Consider the following 21934-nt stretch of genomic DNA (forward strand, 5'->3'; position numbering starts at 1 on the left):
GGCCGGGACGGCGGCTGCTCCGGCCGAATGAGTATGAAGCACTTTGCGCGTCTGGTTAGCGCTTTTCTGTGCGACGAGATGACCCCAATAGCGCCTGACACACTACGAGTTGTTTTTTTTAAGCTCTGACCCTCAGCGCGGCGTCCCCCGCACCGTCAGAGGAGAGCGGCCTCGGGGCGGCCCCGCTCGCTGCCCGCAGGACGGGCCGGGCCCGGGGCGGGCGGGGCGCCCGGGCGGAAGGAGCCCGTGTCCTTCCGGGCCGCGGGCCGGCGCTGGCGGCGGCGGGAAGGCTGAGCCCGGGCCCGGCCGCGCCGGGGCCGCCGCCATGGACAGGTGAGGGGCGGCGGCGGCCGGAGCCCCCGGCCCCGGGCCGCGCCTGCTGGGAGACTCCCCCGGCAGCGGGAGCGGGTGCGCGCAGTGCGGGCTGCGAAACGGCAGCGGGCCTGCGGCGGCTTCTGAGCGTACCGGAGGCTTTTTGTCACCCAGAGCTTTAAGTCTGGCTGTTGCTTCTCGAGTGTGTCTTTGGATTAAGCGGGAGCTGTGAGTTGCTCAGGGGTCGCGGGGCCGGGCCTTTGCCAGGCCTGCTGAGGCGCGGCCGCGCTGCCTGCGCAGCCCACCGGGAGCGAGTCCTCTGCTCCCAGTGACTGGGAACGCGGGTCTTCCCGTCGCCAGGGGAGAGTGAGCTTTCCCAGCCCGTGGTGACTGCGTTATCCGCAGGGAAAAAATCATGTAGTGAAATCATGCCATTCTTTCAATGTAATTTTTCAGTTCCAAATTGAATTTCCTACTGTGGCGTCTTTTACTAACCTTTTTCTTTTTTTTTTTTTTTTTCTCCTTTTTAATAGCAAAATGTTAGTTATGGTGTAGGAGGAACAAAGTCTGGGTTTCACGAAGGCTCGTTTCCCTGAGCTAATAAGCACTGCTAAATTTCTGCAGAGGACACTGGACATAAGTAGTAAGATAGGAGATGACCTAACACTTTAAGTTTCCTGGTTGTGGAGTTACTTTGGCATGACAATAAGATCTTGGATGTCCTGCTTGAATTCACTTGCTTGTTTTCTGTGTTGCTGTTTTGTAGAAATGGTTTTGAAGATATGCCATCCCCCCATGATCCAGAGATAGTCAGACCTGGGCGGAAGCAAGGCTCTCAGAAAAGAGTTTCTAGTATCCTTTCTCTGTAAAGAATTTTTTGTCTTTAACTGCTGTGTTCACCAGGTGTGTATATTTTTAATACTGCTTTGATTTTCCTGGATGTATGAACTCAGGTGGTTGTCCACCCAGGGAACCATGTGAGCCATTGCTGACTCAATTTCTCAGCTTTTGAAAAAGAAAAATAAGTTTTCTTCATTATATCTTAATTTTATGGTTTTATGCTTATTTGCAGGTATTGTAGTATCAGAGTATTATGATGATCTAGTGTATCTTAATTTTCCATCCACTGTGATAGCAAGAGTAGTGCACAGACATAGATTTAAATTTCCACAGAAATTTTCCCCCCTGCTTTTTTACAATAAGGAACCTCCCCATACACACCATGTAGTTTGACAGCTAAGATAATGGGATTTTCATGGTTATGGTTGCAAAGGAATCCAGTACATTTGCTTATTCTTCTGGGTTTTGCATCTGAAACAATGGTAGTGAGATATTTGCCCTGATTATATTGTGCCCAAGAATCAAGATGTTTCTGAATGCTTATAATACAAGCTACTGAAACTTTTATACAACTACTTCTTACTAAATCATACCTAGAGCACTGAACCTGGTTGCTGACAGGAAGAAGAGAAGTAGAGCAAGAGAGCACTTGGAACCAAGAGAGGGAACATTTTAAAAAATGCATTCAGACTCAGATTTTCTTGTTATGGTTGATGTAGCATGAAGCAGCTCCTCATGGGGCAGAATCTGAGCTGCTGTGAGGAGCTCCAGACCTGTTGTGTTCATATTTCTAAACTTCACTTTGTGCTGTCCCTTAACCCTCTAGCTTTTAAGGTTCTGATGAAACATTTTATGAAACTTTCTGTTATACTCTTAAAGACAAGATGTGCAATTTTCATAACGTTTGAGTTATGACAAAATATTTTTCCTTTCCGAGTAGTCACAGTCATTTGGAATAGACCCAAAAGTGTGTTTAGGAGAGTGTTTCTTAACTTATTAATCAGTTCTTACATCCCTGGATGACACTATTGGAAACATGATGCCCAAAAGCCACTTTCTTTCCCGAACTCCTAATTCATTACTTCACCAGCCAGGTAAGACTACTTGCTTGTTTGCTTACTATTTAGTTAAAAGATTTATGTGCTTGTACTTAATAATTAATAACAATCCATAAGAAGGACATGGATGTGCTCTAATCCAGTGAAGGCCCACAAAGTTGATTAGTGGGTTAAGTATCTGATATATGAGGAGAGACTGAGAGGAGCTGGGATCGTTTATCCTGGGAAAGAGGTTGGGGGAGATCTTGTAAATATATATAAACTTTTGATGGGACAGACTGAAAAAAGAGCCAAGTTTTTCTTGGTACTCTGAAAAGTCAAGAGGCAATAGGCTCAACAGCATATACAAGGAATTCTGTTTGGACATAAAACATAAAAAAACACCCCCTTTTTTCTGCTCTAATGGTGGTTGAATGCTAGAGCTGGTTGCCCAGATAGTCTGTTGAGTCTCTGTCCTTGGAGATAAATAAAGCTGGACAAGTTCCTGAGCAATCTTTTCTAGTTGACACACCTTTGGGCTGCCTTTTGTTTTAAAAGTTTGGAAACCAATTTCCAAGAAAGAATGAGTGGAGATGCGCTGCTCTTTATGCTCGTGTGTGTTTGCAGTAAACTCTAGTAACTGAAGGTGTATTGCCTATTTGGTGCATATATGGAACCTGTTTTCAGGCTTCTGTCTGCATTTCATAAGTACTTTAGTCTCTGTTAAAAATTTGTTTTGGAATTTCTGGATAGAGCAGAGTAGCTTTAAATACTTTGCAGAAAAACGTCTTTCTCTTTCAGGTACTGCATTACATCGCAGCTCCATGAAGCCATCAGATATGTCTGCCATCCTGGGAACAGGAGGAAAATCTCCTCTCATTGTACCAAATTCTGGACTTTTTGGCAGTCTGTCAATGGTAAGAGGGTTAGAGGACAGCATCTTTTTCTCTTTTGTCCCTGTGAAACATAAGAAGCTACCAGTTTAGTGTTTCTGCGGTGTTTGCTCCAAACACAAGCTGTGAGTGGTACAAGCTTGCTAGTACTGCTCTTGCTGTTTTCTGCTGATGTTATTTATTACTGTGTTGTTCTCTGAGATGATTCAGGGAGGAATAATAGAGGTTTATGAGGACTCTCCAAATACACCATGTGTGTTGAGCTAGTCCTCATGGCGTCGGCCTGTGACTACAAAAGTCCTGGCTGTGCTTGTTCACAAATTCTTCAAAGATAATTGTTTTATGTTAGCAAGGTAAAACTTTGGGATTTTTCTTATTTTAGCATTCTCCAGTATTAGGCTTCACTAGAGTGTTGAAGTTTAGACTTCGAAGAACAAGCTCCTCTGATGACTTTTTAGATGACACTGATTATCTTCTACTGCAATGTCTCTGAAAAAACACTGATGGGAAAAGTTATCAGTAGGGACCTCTGAAGTATCTTATCTCCATTTATTTTTAAATTAACTCAAAAGAAGTTAATGTGTTTTTCTCTATCTACATTTTAGTTCATACTCCTTTTTAGTTGTTTCTGTAACTTGATACGGACCATTTATTTCTTCATAAATTATCAGCTTCTGGGGTCCAGTTGATCAAAGTGTATACAGAACTCTTAGCACTGGGAACTACTAAGGCATAGTTGCATCTTATCTAAAGTCAGTTATTTCACTATTAGATTTTAGGACTCTCTGTTTATATACCGTTCATATAGAAGGAAAAAAGGTGTAGCTAGGCTTGTAATATCTGAGATTATAATTTTTTTTCTTTATGTTCTTGTTGTGGTTTTAGTTGGATGAAAGTAGCTGGACAATGGCACTCTCACCTCAGCAGACAGGAATGTTTGTAAATGCAGACATGTCCAATATGACAGAAGATGTCACTATGAGTGCTGTGTTGCTGCGTGAGGATGATCCTGGGGAAGCTGGTGAGACAATCTAAAGTTTTACTAATAATTTTTTGCAGTTCTGATTTGTGGGGTATAAATATATATGTCCTTTTTAAAAATTTTCTGTATGATTTTGCTGGTATTTCTTAGTCAAAAGCAGTCTAGTTTTAAAAGTTCAGATAATCACACTGTTCCAGTTTATTGGAGTTTTGTGTGTTTGCGCTTCCTATGGAACCTGTTCTGATGAAAGAAATGTGATGCTCTAGTGATGTGGGAAGCAAACTGGATTAGTTTTGTGGAGATACACCAATGAGTTTGCTGTTGAAATTCTTGCAGGTGGCATATTTACAACAAAAGTTTTGTAACTGACATAACTCATAGCTTCTGTCTATCTTAGTATCTTAGCTGATAAATACTTCTGACTTTGTGAGATAGTTCATATCATCATTATAATCATATAAATTTCCAAAACTGAGAAGTCTTGTCATCAGAAGGATGTTTTCATAGTCCAGTGGGGGCTTTTTTACTGAGTTGTGCCTCACTAATACGGCTGTTTCTTCTTATGTCTGTCCTAGCTACTATGAGCATGTACTCAGACTTTCTGCATTCCTTTCTGAAGCATACATCAACCACCATTTTTGATCTTGTGGATGAGTATGAAAATATTTGTAACAGTCAGGTAAGTAGTTACTCGTGTTTTTATTTACTTTGTTTTACATTCCCTTCCCAAAGCAGTGTTGCTGTGAAGTCACAGTGCTTAACATACATACTTTAAATCTTCCGGCTTATGAGTCATTGAACACCAGCATTGAGTAGCATCTCACTTTCCTCAAACGCTGCTTTGGCACAGGAACACCCATGGTGTAGCTTGCTGAATACTAAAATTGTCATCTGGCTGCTGTTCCACTGAAAGTGTCAAGTGGCAATATACCAGCAGATGTGTAAATGCTTTTGTTAATAAGATGGATTAAAATGTACTTATTTCTATCTACCATATATAAATAAATTAAGTCATTGTGTTAGTTTATAAATAAAATCATCACTTGAAGAGATGATAATCAAACCCATTTGTTGGAAACATTCAGGATAATAAAAAGATTACTGTAATGGCTTAGGCAAAAATGCACCGATGGGCAGTATTAACTCTGCATAAATTTATTTCCCTCAGGTGAATATATTAGGGAAAATAGTTTATCGGGCAACTCCTGGACAGCAGAAGTTTTCCAAAACTGCCAGTGTCTTGTGGCTTCTCAAGCAGGAAATGGTGACTTGGAGACTGCTGTCCTCGATTTATAGGTAATTCCTTTGAAAAGCACACTACTACATTTTTGTACTGAGATGACTTTCTTGGACAAATTTTTTATGGGTTTATAAATAGGGATTCAAGCAATTAAGTACCTATTAGTAAGTTGTTTATAGAAGTAGGTCCTGATATAAATTCTATCTATTCATTATCTATTTTCAGAAATGAAATTGTAAATAGTGTTCTTATTACCTTTGCAACTTCTAGGATTTTTAAGAACATTTTTGTAAAGTATTTTTAAGTATTTATACCTTAGGCATTTTACTCAATTTTCTCAGGTTTTGTTTTAATCTTTAGTGTTTTGCACTTTTATTTCTAGAGACAGAATACAGTCTGCACTGGAAGATGAAACTGCATTTGATATCACTGTAAGCACGGACTCTTGGCATTTTTTTAAGTGATATAAGAAGCTAAATAAGGAAAATAGAGGCTAAATGCTTATATTTTACAATCTCAAAGTGGCAGTCACTCAAAATTCAGAACTGAAAAATGAGACTGATTTTTATCAAGACAATTATTATTTCACCTATTGTGAAGATAAATCTAAATATTCAGTTCTAAACAGAGAATGCTAGTATAAAAATTATGGTAAACTATCCTTTGTTTTGTTTCCTTAAATATCCTGAGTTGAAAGGGATGCACGAGGATCATTGAATCCTACTCCTGGCTCTGCACAGCACAACCCTAAATTCACTAGAAAGAACTATTTATTTATTTTTAAAAGCTGCCTCAGTAGCTATGACGTTCCCATAGGTCAGAGATAATTTTGCTTTGCTTAAAAGAGGAACATGTGGTCTCAGGCTGTCTAGCCCTTGCAGTTATTATTCCAGTTTATCTCAAGAGAAATCCAAATTTTTTAGCATTCTTATTACAGCTGTAGTCATCTTCTCTATGTCAATACAGTGCTTCCAGGCTTTGCTGCCGGAATATGCTTAGGAAAACAAAACAATAAGTAAGGTGACTCTGCCTTTGTAAAATTTATGATTGCAGATCTTTCTTCTCAGTCATAAAATAGCTTCCTCTACGATTCCCACTGCTAAGTTGTCAGTGTTAAACACTGTTGTGCCAAAAATACCCAGCTTCCTCCTACCTGTGTTTTTTGGAAAATGGTTCTTCTGTTCTCTTTTTATTGCAAGTCTAATGAAAGTTAAATTAATGCAGGAGATTAGATAGAAAGATCAGGGCTCTGGGGTTGGTATCTTGTTTGTTTGTTTTTCACCCTTTTTAATGTTAAATGTGTGTATGACCTTGAAAAATGTTATTTTTGAATTTAAAGTAACAAATTGGATTTAAGATAATATGCAGGCCGTCAAGGAATCTACTGGGTGGAGTCTTTCTGTAGTCATGTATTTGTGAATTATGTTCTAAGTCTCATTTTTACAGTTTTTAGTGTAACTGGATGTAAAAGATTAAATAAAACACTGTGTAAGGCATTTATTTTTTAAAGAGAGGGAAGGGAAAGAGAGCCTACTGAACTTGTAGCAAATTTTGAATTAGTGTTTGTTTGATTAGATATTTCTGGTTTTGTGGAAATTTTCTTTTCCGTGAAGTAATAATCAGCTTTTTTTAAAACAGGCTTTAACTGCTAGTGAAAAAACAACTGTAGACAACTTGTTTCAGAAAGATTCACTTGTTCGACAAAGTCAGGTATGATGGAAAGTTTTTTAATATGAGAATGAAAGTAGATTAAATGTTGATAACACTGATGCTCTATGCACTTTTTGGGATTGCTTCTAATACTTTTTTTTAATATCCACTCAAGTGTGTATTAATTGTATGCATAAAAATGATGCTCCTTAGTTGCTAAAGATGAGAAAGGTTTTTCAGGCTATTTTGCAAAGAATGAAAGGCTGAGAGCTGTTCCTGTGTGCAGCATCTGTTACTGTTTCTGGTGATTGGCAAGCTGTTAAGTAGCACTGTGTTAGACTGCAGTATCCAGTGAGAAAGGGAGCTCAAATGCCAACCACCTTCATGTTGGATACTTACAATGCAAGTGAAATAGTCTTCTGGATCTCTCAGCCTTTTGGTTGCTGCTTAGATAACAAGTGGATCCAGAGGTGAGAGGAAGGCAGCAAAAGTATTATTTGTTCTATGTTTGTTTTAAAAATGTAATTTAAATTTATTCTAGCTGGTGGTGGATTGGCTAGAGAGCATTGCTAAGGATGAAATTGGGGACTTCTCCGATAATATTGAGTTTTATGCGAAAACAGTGTATTGGTGAGTTCAGATTTCCTTTGATTATATACATTTTCTCATAAAGTGTAAGATTCAGAGTTGCAGAATCACTCTTGAAAAGAAGTGTTTTTTGCAGATTGTTCTCTTCATTCACTTCTTTAAATTTATACATGTTAAAATTGAGACTTTTTACCCATCCACTGAAGGAAATCCCAGAAGTCAATTAATGCCTTTTGGGAGGCAAAGATGAAAGGAAAAGTAATGAAACCGTTTTAATTTAATTTTTGTCTGGCTTTAGTTTTTACCTAAGTTCTTATCATTTTGTGTCATTGACCCTTCACCACAAGCCGTTATTGTCACCTTTGTTATCACTGATGGGTTTTATGGCAGAATGGACCAAAGGCTACCTTTTAACACTAGATGCCTGGAATAAACCTGCTTTTAATGGCTGGTGAATACAGGCTTTTGGAATTATGTGTTTATCCTTAGTTAAATTTCTGTTCTAGACTGACTTTATAGTGAGTGCTAATGGGAAAATTCGTTTTTGCAGAGATCAGTTAATACATGAATGATTGAAATAACGGATGCTTTTGAAAGAAATCAAATATGTGTGCATTAATTTTAATATTGTACTTGTTGCGAAATATTGCATTTTCACAGCACTGGCAGAGTCCATTGATATATCAACCAAACCAAGTATCTGTTCTGTAAATATACTCATGAAACAAAATATATCTTTCAATATTTGTCTTATTGAAAGATGCTTGCTTAAAGACATTTTTCTGTAAAACATTTCACTGCTTTCAGGGATAACACACTACATTCCCTGAAGCAGCGACAGTCAAGTACATACATGGGAAGTTCTCGTCCTCTGGTAACAGAATTGGTAAGTATTATATAAAACTAAGGCTTGGCTTCAAAATGGGCTAGAAAGAATATATATGCTGTCTTCACAGATTGCCACCAATTCTTAGATAGTTGTGCTGTCTAAAAGTTGTGGTAGTATCTAAAAATTGTTGCAGAAATTGTGAGGCAGAGCACCTCAAAAATTCTTTCCAGGATCACTGTGGACTTGTGTTTTCTTTCAGCAATCACTTCCATACTCCCACCTCCCCTCACAAGTACATGTGATCTATTTGGTGAAGTAATTTCTTTATTATGACTTTTTATGTCTGAAACAAACTCATGTCCCTAACCAGTAAAGTTTATAAAACCCCTTGGGAGCCCTTGCAGATAAGGAAATGCTGTCTTTATGCAGTAACTAGTAAAATGAAGCCAAGCCCTAATGCAATACTTTGAGAGCTCTGTAATAAAATCTAAAAGGAGAGAAGTCAAGGAAGGAAAGGACTGTCCATTAGAATGCGGTGATGAAGTGCCTCAGTGACAGCAAAGCAGCCATGGAAGATTAATTCAACTGGGGAGTTATCTGAGGTATTGATTGGCTTTAGAAAATCTCTTTGGATTAAATAGAAGCAACTGCAGCTGTTGTAAAAAGCCTTCTCAGATAGAAGGTGGAGGAGGACAAAGTCTGGTAGGCAGATAGACAGAAGGGCAAAGGATGTTTGAAGGTGAGAAGAGGTGGAAGATAAGAAATTTGGGGCAAATAACAAGGCAGTGGAGTAAATTAATTGCATTGACTCCTTCCAATAGAAACAGTGACAGAAGAGGAATGAAAGAAATCAGAGGAAAAACAGAAGCATCATGCTCAATATTACATGGGTTGTACAGATTGCTGGGCCTACATGAAAAAGTGACTCCAAATTATAAAGCAGGGCAGGACTTGAATGGAAGAGACATAGAGGTATTGTGTAGATGAGTGATGACTTTTTTCCTTGCAGGATCCAGATGCTCCTATTCGACAGAAACTGCCACTTGATGATTTGGACCAAGAAGATGATGCAAGGTTGTTGAAGTATCTCTTCACTCTCATCAGAGCAGGAATGACAGATGAGGTAGTGTAAGTTTTAATTACATAAACATAAATATCTTACTGTTAAAGCCAGTAAGCTGTGTACTAAAATGTCTATTTAAATTTGCCTTGTAGTGATTCAGTTTTCAATTTGTTGTCAATACTGACTGCCAAATTAGCATTTTAACCAAACTTGCTTTTAGGAAAGTAATTTTGGGTGTAGAATAGATGTTACGGAAAAAATGTAGTTTTGGGTGTTTGGGTTGTTTGACAATATTTTTTCACTGTTGTGTTTTGATACTAAATACTGCTAAGACAAACACACAGAATGCTTTAAAAGAGCATCCATTGATGGTTAGAGACACAATTAGGAAGATTATCAGATGTGTACACATGATGATATTTGAGTAATGGGGAGAAAAGGGGATTTGAGATTCTCATGCCAGACACCTTAACTGAGGACTGTGGTTACTTGCTCATATTCTGTTCCAGTATGGTGCACATCTGTTCATTTTCTGATGATGTGGGAACATCAGCATATTGCTGCAGGGCAGTGTGAATAGAAATTTGCAACTTCACTTGGTGTTGGGAAGGCTAAGTGAACTGGGAAAGTAGATCCTGCATGAAGACAACGATTAAACCAAAGGGCTGCGGTTTACACTAAACTTATCAGAATGATGCAAAACATCTGTCTAGCTAACAAAGATGAGGCTGTAGCACATTTTTCACATTGCTGTAAATACTTACTGAAAAACAAAATTTCAATGAAATAGGGTGACATTTACTTGGAAATCTTTCAGTTGTTTTGAGTTTAAGATCTTCTGTGCTTATTTTTCACATAGAATCTCTACACAAATTAACTATTTTAATGATGTTCACATTTTAAGAAGAAACTGAAGGTTTTCTTACCTTGAAGTGTGTTTTGCTGAGAAAATGCATTATTTTTCAGGCACAGCGTTTATGCAAACGATGTGGTCAGGCCTGGAGAGCTGCAACTTTGGAAGGCTGGAAATTGTATCATGATCCTAACATAAATGGAGGTATTTGCTCCAAAGTGCATTTGAGACAGATACAAAAATACTAAGATCTTGTAGTATCTGTTTGTGGCAAAGAGAAATAGTTCTTTCTTTTCAACTGATGAGCCTTTTTTGGTATCTGGAATATTTTACTGTGTCTTTTGAACATGTAAAAACTAACATGAAATTATTTTAGTTGAAGGTGAGTTCATTGAATCCATCTACACATACTAAAGCCACTTTTTTTCTTAAAGTCCGATATAATCACTAGGAAGTAGATGTATCAGAGTTCTGTACGGATCTTCTCCACCTCCATATAATACTTGGGGTCTGTATTTTCTTAACATCCAGCTTATTCCACTTCGCACACTTTTTGTTGCTTACAGACTCCAATTGGACTATATACCCAGCTTCAGAAAGGTGTAGTAGGACTAGAGTTCAGCAAATGTAAATGCAAGAAAAGGAGATGCTTTTAAAATATTTGAAAATTGTACAGTACTTTTTCCTTGGTTCCTTGCATATGGTTCCCCATTTTTTACACAGTACCTTGCTTCTCTCTGTATTCATTACATTGCAGCATTTGGCAAGGAATTTAGGAATGAGTCTAAGTGTTGTTTATAACTGGGTGTGAAAGGCTTAATGCTTTCCTTCTTTTCAAATCCTGATAGGCTGTTGCTTTTATCTGCATGTCACACCCCTGTCCTAGCTTTTTTTTTGAGTCTGCCTACCTAACCTGTTGTTACACAGGTATAAATGCCTGTGCAGCAGATGCATGCAAAACAGCACCACTGAAGCAGTGATGTTTTTCAGAAGCTTTGATTAAGACAAATTTTTTTTTCCCCTTAACTTCGTTTTTTTCCAAATGTAGGCACTGTAGATACGTTACAGTCAAAAGCATTATGTTATTAAAAGCTAGATAGCAGCCAAGTTTTTAAATTACTGTAACTTATAGATGCAAATTCACCAAACTAGCCAGAAAAGCCACCTTGCAGTCCAGTCAAAAGAATCAAGATACTTCAGGAAGAGTCCTAAAGGGGTTGAAATTGGGCTGTGAAATTAAAATAGACTTGACCATTTTTTAGATGTTACTGGATTCACTTTTTTTAATAGCACTTTCTTTTTCCTCTCCCCCTTGGGTTTTTTTGGGGGGTTTTTTTTAATTACTCTTTGCATGTAGGAAAAGAGCTGGAGCCTGTTGAAGGCAATCCATACAGGTGCATTTGGAAAATAAGTTGTTGGCGCATGGCTGAAGAGGTAAGACAATGCTGCTTCTCTTTTTATTAATAAATAAATTTGAACTTGTCTGAACTCTGAAATGGGATTTTAAGTAAACATTCCCACTCTGTGTTTGCTGCTTAGAGGATTCACAATTAATGCTTCTAAGAGGACTTCTGAAATATCATATTTATGTATTGTGAGAAATCTACATAATCAGCCCCACTTTTTCAGGAAACATCTGCCTTTGTTTTTTCTGGTTGAAAGTAAAACCACTGACACTGACTTTCATCTTGACTTAATTGAATGGAAAGAGAAAACATTGCTTTCTTTCCAGGTCAATGTAAATTTTTCTCCTAAGTTACGAGGGGATGCTAGCGAAGAGAAAGTCACTTGCTGTTCTTACTTTGGCTCCTTGAGTGTCTTGTGATTTTGCAACTTTACTTGGAATCTGTTAGATGGAACATTTTGCAGTGGATTAATCTCTAATAAAATGTAAAATTACTAGAAAACTTAAATGCTTTGTAATTTAAAGTTTGTGTGGTTTTGCTGTTTATTTTAGGAGCAGTTTAATAGATATGAAAGAGCAATCTATGCAGCCCTAAGTGGAAACCTCAAACAGGTATGTCAAGTCCCCTAGTTAAGCAGTGTTTAGTAGTTGTGCATGTCCTTTCTCATATGTGACGATATCATCAGAATTATTGCAGTTACTGGTTTCTGCACTTTTAAAGATCTAGTAAGCAGAACAATGGCAAACATTGCTGCTTTAGTAGACATGCTGTTTGTAATACTGACATGTCTTAATTAAATATATTATAGACTTTCCCGTCAAGGAAAGGCTGCTGTTTAAAGTGGTTACTGTACTACTTTGGTGCCTGAAAATCTGATCCTCAGTTATAGTTGCTCTGTTTGGGTTCTGATGTTTCTCCATCTCTTAATAATTTTTACTCTGTTTTTTTAATATGTAGCTTCTTCCAGTTTGTGATACCTGGGAAGATACTGTTTGGGCGTATTTCAGGGTCATGGTGGACACTCTAGTCGAGCAGGAAATACGAACCTCAGTAGTAACTGCAGAGGAGATGGAAGAGCTCCCTAGAGATTATTTAGAAACAAAGTAAGTTTCAAGTAAAATTATGCCGCTACTATACTCAACAAAGCATCCTGTATGGAATCTGTGTGGAATATTCAAGGTCACCTGTTTTGTCTTTTCTCTCTTGCTTTGAAGCTGGACTTCAGAAAAAGTTTTTGAAGAACTTCAGGCAACAGACAAAAGGGTACGTAATAACTGCAGTGTTTCTCCTCACTGTTTACCATTTTTAATTATTCACTGGGTTCTACTTTTTACTGCACTCTTTATTGAAATGCTCAAATATGCACAATGACTAATTTGTTTCGTATTTTCTCTCCCCAAAAATGTGTGATTTTCCCAATTCAAATAGATTTTTTTTCGTGCTACTATCTCTTAACAGTAAAAGTGATACAGGTTTTCTGTTGCCCTGCTCTCTGTCTGCCAAACCAGCTGTCACTTGTTGTCAGACATACAAAGGAAAGTAAATCACCTATTCAACACTTCAGTAAAATGTTCAAAATCAATTACATTCCATTTTCTTCATAGGAGGTTTGTGTGCATATTTCAGAACAAGCCTTTTAGAATTTAGAAGCGTATTTGCTTAGACTGAGACACTTTTTTACTTTTAGCACCCAAAATACTCAATTCATGTAAGATGGGGATACATAACTTACAGGTTAATTTTGCAGTGATTAAATGGAAACTGCACTTACTTTTATTTGATGGAATGGACACATGGCATTTTTCTTATTACTAAAACAAAGACATGCAGTCAGCTACAGATACAGCCAGCTGTATTTGCCATTGCAACATAGTGCAATCCTCACCATAAAGCAGATTTACAGATGTGTTTGAATTGCATTTCATGCATTAATGTATTAATTCCTCTGGGGAGAAGGTGGAATTTCTTCCAGAAGTAACTTTCACAGGCCTTCTTCTGTGATTTCTGTACATCTTACCTGTAACATCATTGTTTATTCTCCTTTTCAGAGCAAAAAGCCCTTAGTGTTGGATGTCTTCCATGAAAGTATTAACTGCACAGATCTATATTCCAGTTCTTTCTTTCTGTTTGTCAATGTTCTTGTAATTAGATGTGGAGACAACAAGTGCCTTTTCTCTTGCTCTTTATGAAAAATACCCTTTGAAATAGGATAGCTTTTTTCCCCTGAGGAACCTTTGCTTTATTTATAAGTTTGTTTCTTCATACATTATGCTAGAAGATTTATTCAAAGTTTGAATTTTCTTTTTTTTTTTTTTGTCTCCAGAGGGTTATAGAGGAGAATCAAGAGCACTATCATGTGATTCAGAAATTCATTATTCTTGGAGATGTAGATGGTGAGCATTTCTCTAAGTGATTTTTTTTATTGTCAACTGACTACATTATTTTGAGGGACCTTTCCGGTAACTTCTGTATGAATGGATTTTTAGAAGCACACAGTAGGCAAGCTCTGCATTAAAGCTGTGCTCTAATCAAGAATTGTAGGGACAGTTTGACCTACAAGGTAGTTTTCAAAGAAGTAATGAAATCATGGAAATCTGTCAGGATACATGCCAGACTGTAGCTGTAACTTCTTCTGAGAAATGATGGAATACATACAGTACATTTTTAAGCCAAACAGCTACATCTTTCCGAAATTGTTGCTATTCTGTTTTCTCAGACTTCTGAGACTAAATTACATTTGTTGAGTAAATGCATAATTTTGAAATATTTCCTAGGTGTTTTTTTTCTTTTTCTCCATGATGTGGCTAATGCAGACATTTCCTTGGTGGTTATAGGTTTGATGGAAGAAGTCAGCAGGTGGCTTTCCAAAGACAGAAGTGTGCTCCCTGGACACCTCCTTCGTTTCATGACACATCTTATTCTGTTTTTCCGCACTTTGGGTATGCAGACTAAGGTCAGTCACCTGTACTTGATTTGCTGTCATAGAAGTAGCCAGTCTTTGAAGTAGAAATGCTTGTGTGCAAATACATAGGCAACATAGAGTGATGGTAAATTAATACCGGGCTGAGGAGGAGCTGCATGCTTAAATAGTGTATTTGTTGGTCTTGGAACCTAAAAGAGATAAGAGTATCCTCCTCCTTTCCAGCTGAGCTTAAAAATTGGGTTTTGAGGATGGTGGATTTTACTCAGAAGCCCTTTGTTGAGAAGGTCCTGAGTCAAACTTCGGTGTTAGGCTCACTTATAGCAGCCAAGATGTTTTGAATATAACCTGTTCTTATAGACAACTACTGGATCGGTACCTATTGCTGCTGTAAGCTCATAAATGCTTTTGCTTGAGGTCATTAGTGCCAGCTGAAGATTTCTTATTATCTCCAAGTATAAAATAAGTATAGCCTACCACCTACCTGGCCTATTTATGCTAAATACACGGGTCACACAGCTGTAATTAGTAATTTCTGACAATATCACAAGTAATTTGGGGCTCTCCTTTTCTACTGTTTTAAAATTTAGAAGCTATTATGTATCAAGTAAATTTCTGAATCTTTTGGGAAAATGTGTGTTTTCATTAGTTGATTTAAGTACAGCTCTGAGTTATTGTTTATTCATGCTTCCAATCATTGCTTGAGTTCCTTGGGGAAATCTGTTTTGAAGTCAGTTAACATTCAGCTAAATAAGATGAGCGTTCGTGTGTGTGTGTGTGTGTGTGTGTATATACTAATTTTGTAGCCAGAGTCAAAATTTAAAGACCTACTTAAAGAGTAGGTCTTTAAGCTAAAGTGCAGTATAACTAGCCATTAGCATATGTTTGACGGAAGGATCAAAAAAGGTGCAATCTCCTACATTAATTCTATTGTGGGAACTTATAATAGTTGATTCTGCCTTTACAGTTTTAGAGTAGATGTATTTATTGTATGATTACTTGATCAACCCTCAGTGGACTTCACAGGGAAGAGGCAGAAGTGCAAACTTTTATGATGTTTGTTGTATATTGATTGTATGCGGTTTATATATATATATGCTTAGATGAAGGTCTTCAATTTACACACATAAAATTAAAATGATAATTTCTGAGAGCAACAAACACTTGAATCTTGGCTAAAGCAGTTTCAGGTGCTTGGACTATAGTGGTTGTTTAGTATAGGCTATTCCAGATGAGTCAGGTAATATTTATACCCTGTTACATTATCATTTTCTATAATAAAACAGGGCATGTAGTACAGTGCCGTAGTAATCTTTGTACCTGACATTTTGTTTATTAATTAAAAAATATGGTAAAATGGAAATTTTTAAAAATCATGTAAAAAGTAACATGCCAGTTAGACCAAAGACTATATTATCCAGTTGCTGAAAAAGAAAATCCTTGGAACACTGTATCTTTGGATCAGAAAACATGCTTTTTTAACCATGCTCCAAGAGAAACAGTTCTTCCAGTTGAGCATGTCTGCATAGATTACTGAAGCAGAAACAGGCAAATAACCTTGTGTCTGTTTTAATAGTGATAGCCTGTCAAGTACCTTTTATTTTATTTTCCACATTATCTGATTTAAAATTGAATTTATATCTGTTTGCAATAAGGAGGAAGTTTCTGTTGAAGTCCTGAAGACCTACATTCAGGTAAGCTTTCAGAAATACTGTTTGTTTTCTCTAATGTAATTTAGATGTAAAGGAGGAAGAAAAGCAGACTTAAGGTTACAGGATGATAAAAGCTATGATGCAGCTGATGCTCTTTTCTCAAGAGACACATGGAAGCTTGTTTAGAAACTGAGTGGAATCTTCCTGTATCAGAATAAATTTATTGTAAATTTATTACACTTTTTGGGTTTACCCAGTACATGTTTTTACTTAAATGTAAACACTTAGGTGTTTTCACTAAGAAGTATAGTATGCATATCTGTGATATATATTTTTATATTAGTGGATATTTTCTATATATTTGCTTCTTATTCTGTGTGTTTGCTTCCTACTGTGCAGCGGTTGGTATCTGAGAAGCACACAGATTTAATAGCATTTTATGTCAGCCACCTGCCCCCAGAGCTCGCTGTGGCTCAGTACGCTTTGTTTCTTGAAGATGTTACTGAGAGCGATCAACGCCACCACTGCCTTGAATTAGCAAAAGAAGCAGGTGAGAGACCCTGATAGTCCCATTATCATTTTATATCCTGAGTTATTTGGAGTTTCAGTAGTTTTTGCTCCAAAACCTAGCTATGAATATGATACTCTTTCCTTTCCCATGTCTCTCTGGTTTTCAGTTAAATAACATTAATTTACTGATCATTTCTTCGAGTAGGTGTATTGGTGTGTTTTCATTAACCAGGAATTGTTTAAACTAAATATCACTGCCTCTGGGTTTTGTCCAAACACACCAGGAAGTAAATGCCAGCCGCCTGTCTCAAATACATGTTCTGAAGCTTGACATGGTCATATTATTTCAGAGAACTAATTATAAAAATATACACCTCTTTGTGGATTTAGGAGGGTTATGAGAATCTTAAATTTTTTGTCCTATTTATAGTGCTTTTTCTTAGCCATGGTGGGTTGCTTGCATTAATTGTAAACTTCTTTCCAGGCCTGTACATGAAACTAGAAGGGATTACAGTGAAGCAGCACACTGCCCATTGCTTGACAATGCCTCTGTGCCACTCAGAATGCGCAAGAAAGCAGATTTCCTGCAGATTTCAGTGTTTTAACTTCAGCCATTTTTCAATCATTTTCTTTTAAACTCAGCTAAGGTTTCAAAAATAAAACATCCTGCTTAAGCATCTGTAAAAGAACTATTCTGAGCTTTGCCTGGGACATTCCTGTCGAATCATCATCTTGCTGTCAGAATTACAGGAATCGGTGATCTTAGCAGATATATCTATATACTGTCTTCAGCACAGACTGAAAAACTTACTAGTTGTCTTATTCTCATATTTGATATTCTCTGTTATATTAAATTTTGTTCCTGTAAAATACCCGCAATGAATTACATAGCGCAAAAGCTTACAATGGATTTTGACAATGTGTGTGGGAACAGACTGATAAGAACTACCAGGAGTAAGGAATAAGGTCAACAACTGGAGTCTGAAATTCAATTTGTGTCAAGTTTGAATTCACCATAGCTCTTACGCAGTTCTCTTTTAACCCAGGTCTGGACGTTGCAACCATAACAAAAACTGTTGTTGAAAACATCCGCAAGAAGGACGCTGGGGAGTTCAGCCACCATGACCACGTGCTGGATGCAGGCACAACAGAGGTGAGTACCTCACTTTGCAATCAACTATGGAGTTCTGACCATGTATGAGCCATATTTTTCTTTCAAAAATGGTGAGAATTGCCTTGAAAAAGCCTATGAGGGAAACGCGTTTTCCATGTGACCAAGTGGGGATGTTGCACAAATCCATGACTCTGTTTCTGCTTCTCCTTGCTCTTTGGGTGGGCGTTTACCAGCAGTCCTACCTGTATACAAACATGAAGTGAAGATAAGGCCCTTGAAATGTCTGCAGCACCCTATGTTGTAGCTGGGAGTAGGATGTTGTGTAGCCTCTACAATTTATGAGGATTAACACTTCGGATCTCAGATGTACCTTTTAAGATGCTCAAGTGGCATTTCTAGCTACAGCAGACACTGCTTTTGCTGACAGTTTCCTTGTCACTGCTACTGAGCATTGGTTGGATCCAACTCAGTGCTTTAGGGACAGCAAGGTAATGTTAATAGGCTCTATTCCAAGTACTGTTTAGAAAGCAACTGATCACTTGCAAATCTGTGGTAATGTTTTTGCTTTTCAGTAAGAGTTTAAACTCCCTAAGACAAAAAGGTAGCTTATCTAACACAAGAGTTGGAAAACTGTGGTTGCAGGCTGATGGCACCCCTGAAGATTATAGCAAGAGCTCCATAAAACATGTTGGTACAGTGTATTTTCGTATTAAAATTTGAGGAAAATGCATCATAATCCATAAAAAATGTTGAGAGATGGTGCTCTGAATATCTTGGAAACACTTAAAAATTATTTTTTATTATTATTCCAGATGGCAGAGATTTTCTAAGCTTTTGAATAAAGCGATCCTTGTTACTATGTTTTAATGCTTTCCAAACTTGTGAATTTCCCTGACCAGATCTAATGTGTGTTACATCAGCTGTGTGCTTGAAACGGTGGTGAATCTCTTTGTTGGTTTTTACAGGCGGATCAGCTGAAAATAGATGTAATTGACTGGCTCGTATTCGATCCTGCACAGAGGGCGGAAGCACTTAAGCAAAGCAATGCAATCATGAGGAAGTTCTTGGGTACTAAGCTTCACAAATATTGTAGACTTATTTTTAAATGTCGGTTTTGTTCTCATTGGCTCTTGGCACTATATTTGATATAGCTTTGGATCTAGTCTTTTAAAAAGCATGGGTTTGCCAGCTTAAGAAGATAAGGTATGGAAATTGCAAAGCTCTGATACCCAGTTCACATTCTCATAGCATCCAAGAAACATGAAGCTGCAAAAGATGTGTTTGTGAAGATTCCCCAAGATTCTATAGCAGAAATATATAACCAGTGGGAAGAGCAGGGAATGGATACTCCGCTTCCAGCTGAAGATGACAATGCTATCCGGGAACATTTATGTATTCGTGCATATTTGGTGAGTTTCAAATATGCAGTATTCCAAGTTGCTATTTAGAAATACTGCTGGCTTTGCCTTGGTGGTGGAACTTTAGCTTTGTCCATTTGATTTAATTTCTGACTCTTTGATGCATTAAACCTGTGCATGTAATGACATTCTGGTTATTAGATAAGTCAAAAATACCCAAACACTGTTTCCAATGCAATCCAGGAAGCCCATGAAACTTTTAATGAATGGTTTAAACACATGAACTCAGCTCCACAGAAGCCTTCCTTGTTACCACAAGCAAGTTTCACTGAGAAAGTGGCCCATGAACATAAAGAAAAGAAGTATGAGGTACGTGGAAGTCCACCTTATTTACTGTAAACCATTATGGTCTTGCTTTAGAGGCAGTTTAATTTAATGAAACAGTGTAGAAGACTGCTATTTCATATTATTTAAGGATTCTATTATAAATTATTTTTACGTTGAGAGAGTGAGACAATAGAATAAGGCCACTGCACAGTAAATACTGTTTTGTAATGACTCAGACTTACATAAAATATTGTAATGTAATAGTAATATTATGTGTTGATTGTCAGTGTTACTCATAAACATGGGCACTTGATTTTGCTATTAACTCTATTGAGTATTATCACCTTTTGTTTTTTAAAAGATGTTGCAGTTCTGTTTTGACTGAAGTTCTTTTTGCAGGTCTGTCCAGTAAAAATACACCGTATTCAGTTAATATAAACATCTGTTTTATAAGCATGGCAGAATAGGTTGTTAAAATTATCTTCCTCTAGTGGCTTTGCGTCTGAAAAACCTGTCTGACTCTCTGGACAGGGCATTAAGCAAGGATGGAAATAGCTGCTAGCAGCAGGCCTTTAAGTTTTAGCCACTGGCTGAAGATTCTAATTTGAATTTGAGCTGCACTGCCTGTTGCAGTCTGTTTTAAAATAGCTTTGGAAATTATCCTGTTCTGCAGTAGTTTATTTTTTGTTTCTTTGCCAGATGGATTATGGCATTTGGAAAGGCCTCTTGGATGCTCTTACAGCTGATGCTAAGGAGAAAATGTACAATGTGTTGCTCTTTGTTGATGGTGGATGGATGGTTGATGTCAGAGAGGTAAAATGAAATTTTTATGTCATGACGCAGACCACAAAGCACAGATGATATGTAGTTGTACCTTTGTGACATTTAGTTTCATGTGTTCCTGTTTAATTGGCTCTGGCCTTGCTGTGAGCATTTAGAGCTTGCTCCCCTTAGTTACCATACAGATCATATCTGACAGTCCATTCCAGGCTGCTGAGGCCAGTTTTCTGCCCCTGACAGTACTAATTGCATGGTTGTGCTGAGTTTCCTGTTAAAGGTAGATTTTCATAACACTAATGTGTTCTTTTGCTCTGGTAAGGATGCCGAGGACGACCCTGAGCGAACCCACCAGATGATCCTGCTGCGAAAGCTGTGCCTGCCCATGATGTGCTTTTTGCTGCACACGGTGCTGCACAGCACAGGGCAGCACCAGGAGTGCCTGCGCCTCGCTGACATGGTCGCCTCTGAGCGCCACAAGCTGTACACGGTGAGCTGGGCTTTTTTTTTTTTTACATTAAAAGCTCTGTGGGTTGGCTGTGTAAAAAGCTTCTATACAGAGAGGAAGACGCCATATGTTCCTTAACATCTTGAGTTTCTTTATCACTTCCCATTCACTGCAGTAGTAAAAGGTTTCCTTCTGTTATGACTTAAGGAATCAAAGAGTTTAAGTTTGAAACATTGCGGATAATAACCGGTGTTCTGACAACCAGTTCTGAGTACCACAATTACTAATTTTTTGGGTGGTGGCTGTTGTATTTTAACTTCATGATCTTAAAGGTCTTACCAGCCTAAATGATTCTGTGATTCTAAGTTTAGCTGTAGAATTGTAATTGATTTCTTTATTTCCATTATATTTCAGACACTGTATAAGCAGGCTTTGGTTTAGAGCAGTTGGTTTACCCATGACCGTCTTTACCTCCAAAAGCCTGAAAAACAACCCCAAAATGACACAGCTATCTTGAGCCTACCTTCAGGTTTTGGATGCTGCTACTAAGCTCCCGTGTCTTACTAAATGTCCTGAAATGCCTGATTGTCACACTATCTTAAATAGAAATAAATAATCAAATAGAAAAATAGCAATTTAATTAACCACCACTTACTTTTTTCAATCAGTGCTATTCATTGCAAATAAATATAACTTTATGATGTTTGGTTTCTTCTTATTTATTCTTAGGTATTTTCAAAAGAAGAACTCCGAAAGCTTCTACAGAAGCTGAGGGAATCTTCTCTGATACTTCTGGACCAGGATCTTGATCCTTTGGGATACGAAATTCAGTCATAAGTTTTCATGTAGATACTTGCAAAAATTTCTGAGCATGGACATTTTGGTTATTAACAAAACAAACAAGAGAGCCCAACAGAATCATTACTTGGACAAAGTGTTCTCTTTTTGTGGGGTAAAAAACCCCAACCTTCAGATTTCAATTTAAGCTTGAAAAAAGTATGACCAACTTCAGAGATGTTATTTGTTATACAATGTTTTTCATATTTTTTCCTAATAAAAGTGCTTGAAAATGAGGAAGTGTTTGTTCATTCTAATCTAAAATGTCATTATATAGATTTGATTATTCTATGAACCT

At 37.6% G+C, this 21934-nt stretch overlaps 1 protein-coding gene across 1 annotated transcript; it reads left to right on the plus strand.

Annotated features, from left to right (window-relative positions):
* The first annotated feature begins 267 nt into the window (after positions 1-267).
* On the plus strand, positions 268-21872 carry NUP107 (nucleoporin 107). Its single transcript, XM_066183215.1, has 28 exons — positions 268-333; positions 1079-1164; positions 2157-2246; positions 2991-3106; positions 3968-4103; positions 4640-4743; positions 5233-5360; positions 5687-5735; positions 6943-7014; positions 7496-7584; positions 8350-8428; positions 9381-9494; positions 10401-10491; positions 11645-11721; positions 12245-12304; positions 12651-12796; positions 12908-12956; positions 14017-14086; positions 14528-14646; positions 16269-16307; positions 16665-16815; positions 17822-17928; positions 18855-18957; positions 19138-19298; positions 19491-19616; positions 20274-20387; positions 20674-20841; positions 21529-21872. The coding sequence occupies exons 1-28, from the start codon at positions 326-328 to the stop codon at positions 21634-21636; spliced, it is 2760 nt and encodes a 919-aa protein (XP_066039312.1). The 5' UTR covers positions 268-325; the 3' UTR covers positions 21637-21872.
* The last annotated feature ends 62 nt before the right edge of the window (positions 21873-21934 follow it).

Source organism: Chamaea fasciata, unplaced genomic scaffold (assembly GCF_029207755.1).
Source record: "Chamaea fasciata isolate MVZ Bird 193981 ecotype frontalis unplaced genomic scaffold, bChaFas1.0.hap1 SCAF_5, whole genome shotgun sequence".
NCBI classification, from domain to species: Eukaryota; Metazoa; Chordata; class Aves; order Passeriformes; family Sylviidae; genus Chamaea; species Chamaea fasciata.

Bases quoted from the DNA above. Each gene is read 5' to 3' on its own strand.
- NUP107 (XM_066183215.1), top strand. The intron at 11,722-12,244 runs GTAAGACAATGC...TGTTTATTTTAG, and splicing joins GTTGGCGCATGGCTGAAGAG to GAGCAGTTTAATAGATATGA. The intron at 14,087-14,527 runs GTGAGCATTTCT...TGGTGGTTATAG, and splicing joins TATTCTTGGAGATGTAGATG to GTTTGATGGAAGAAGTCAGC.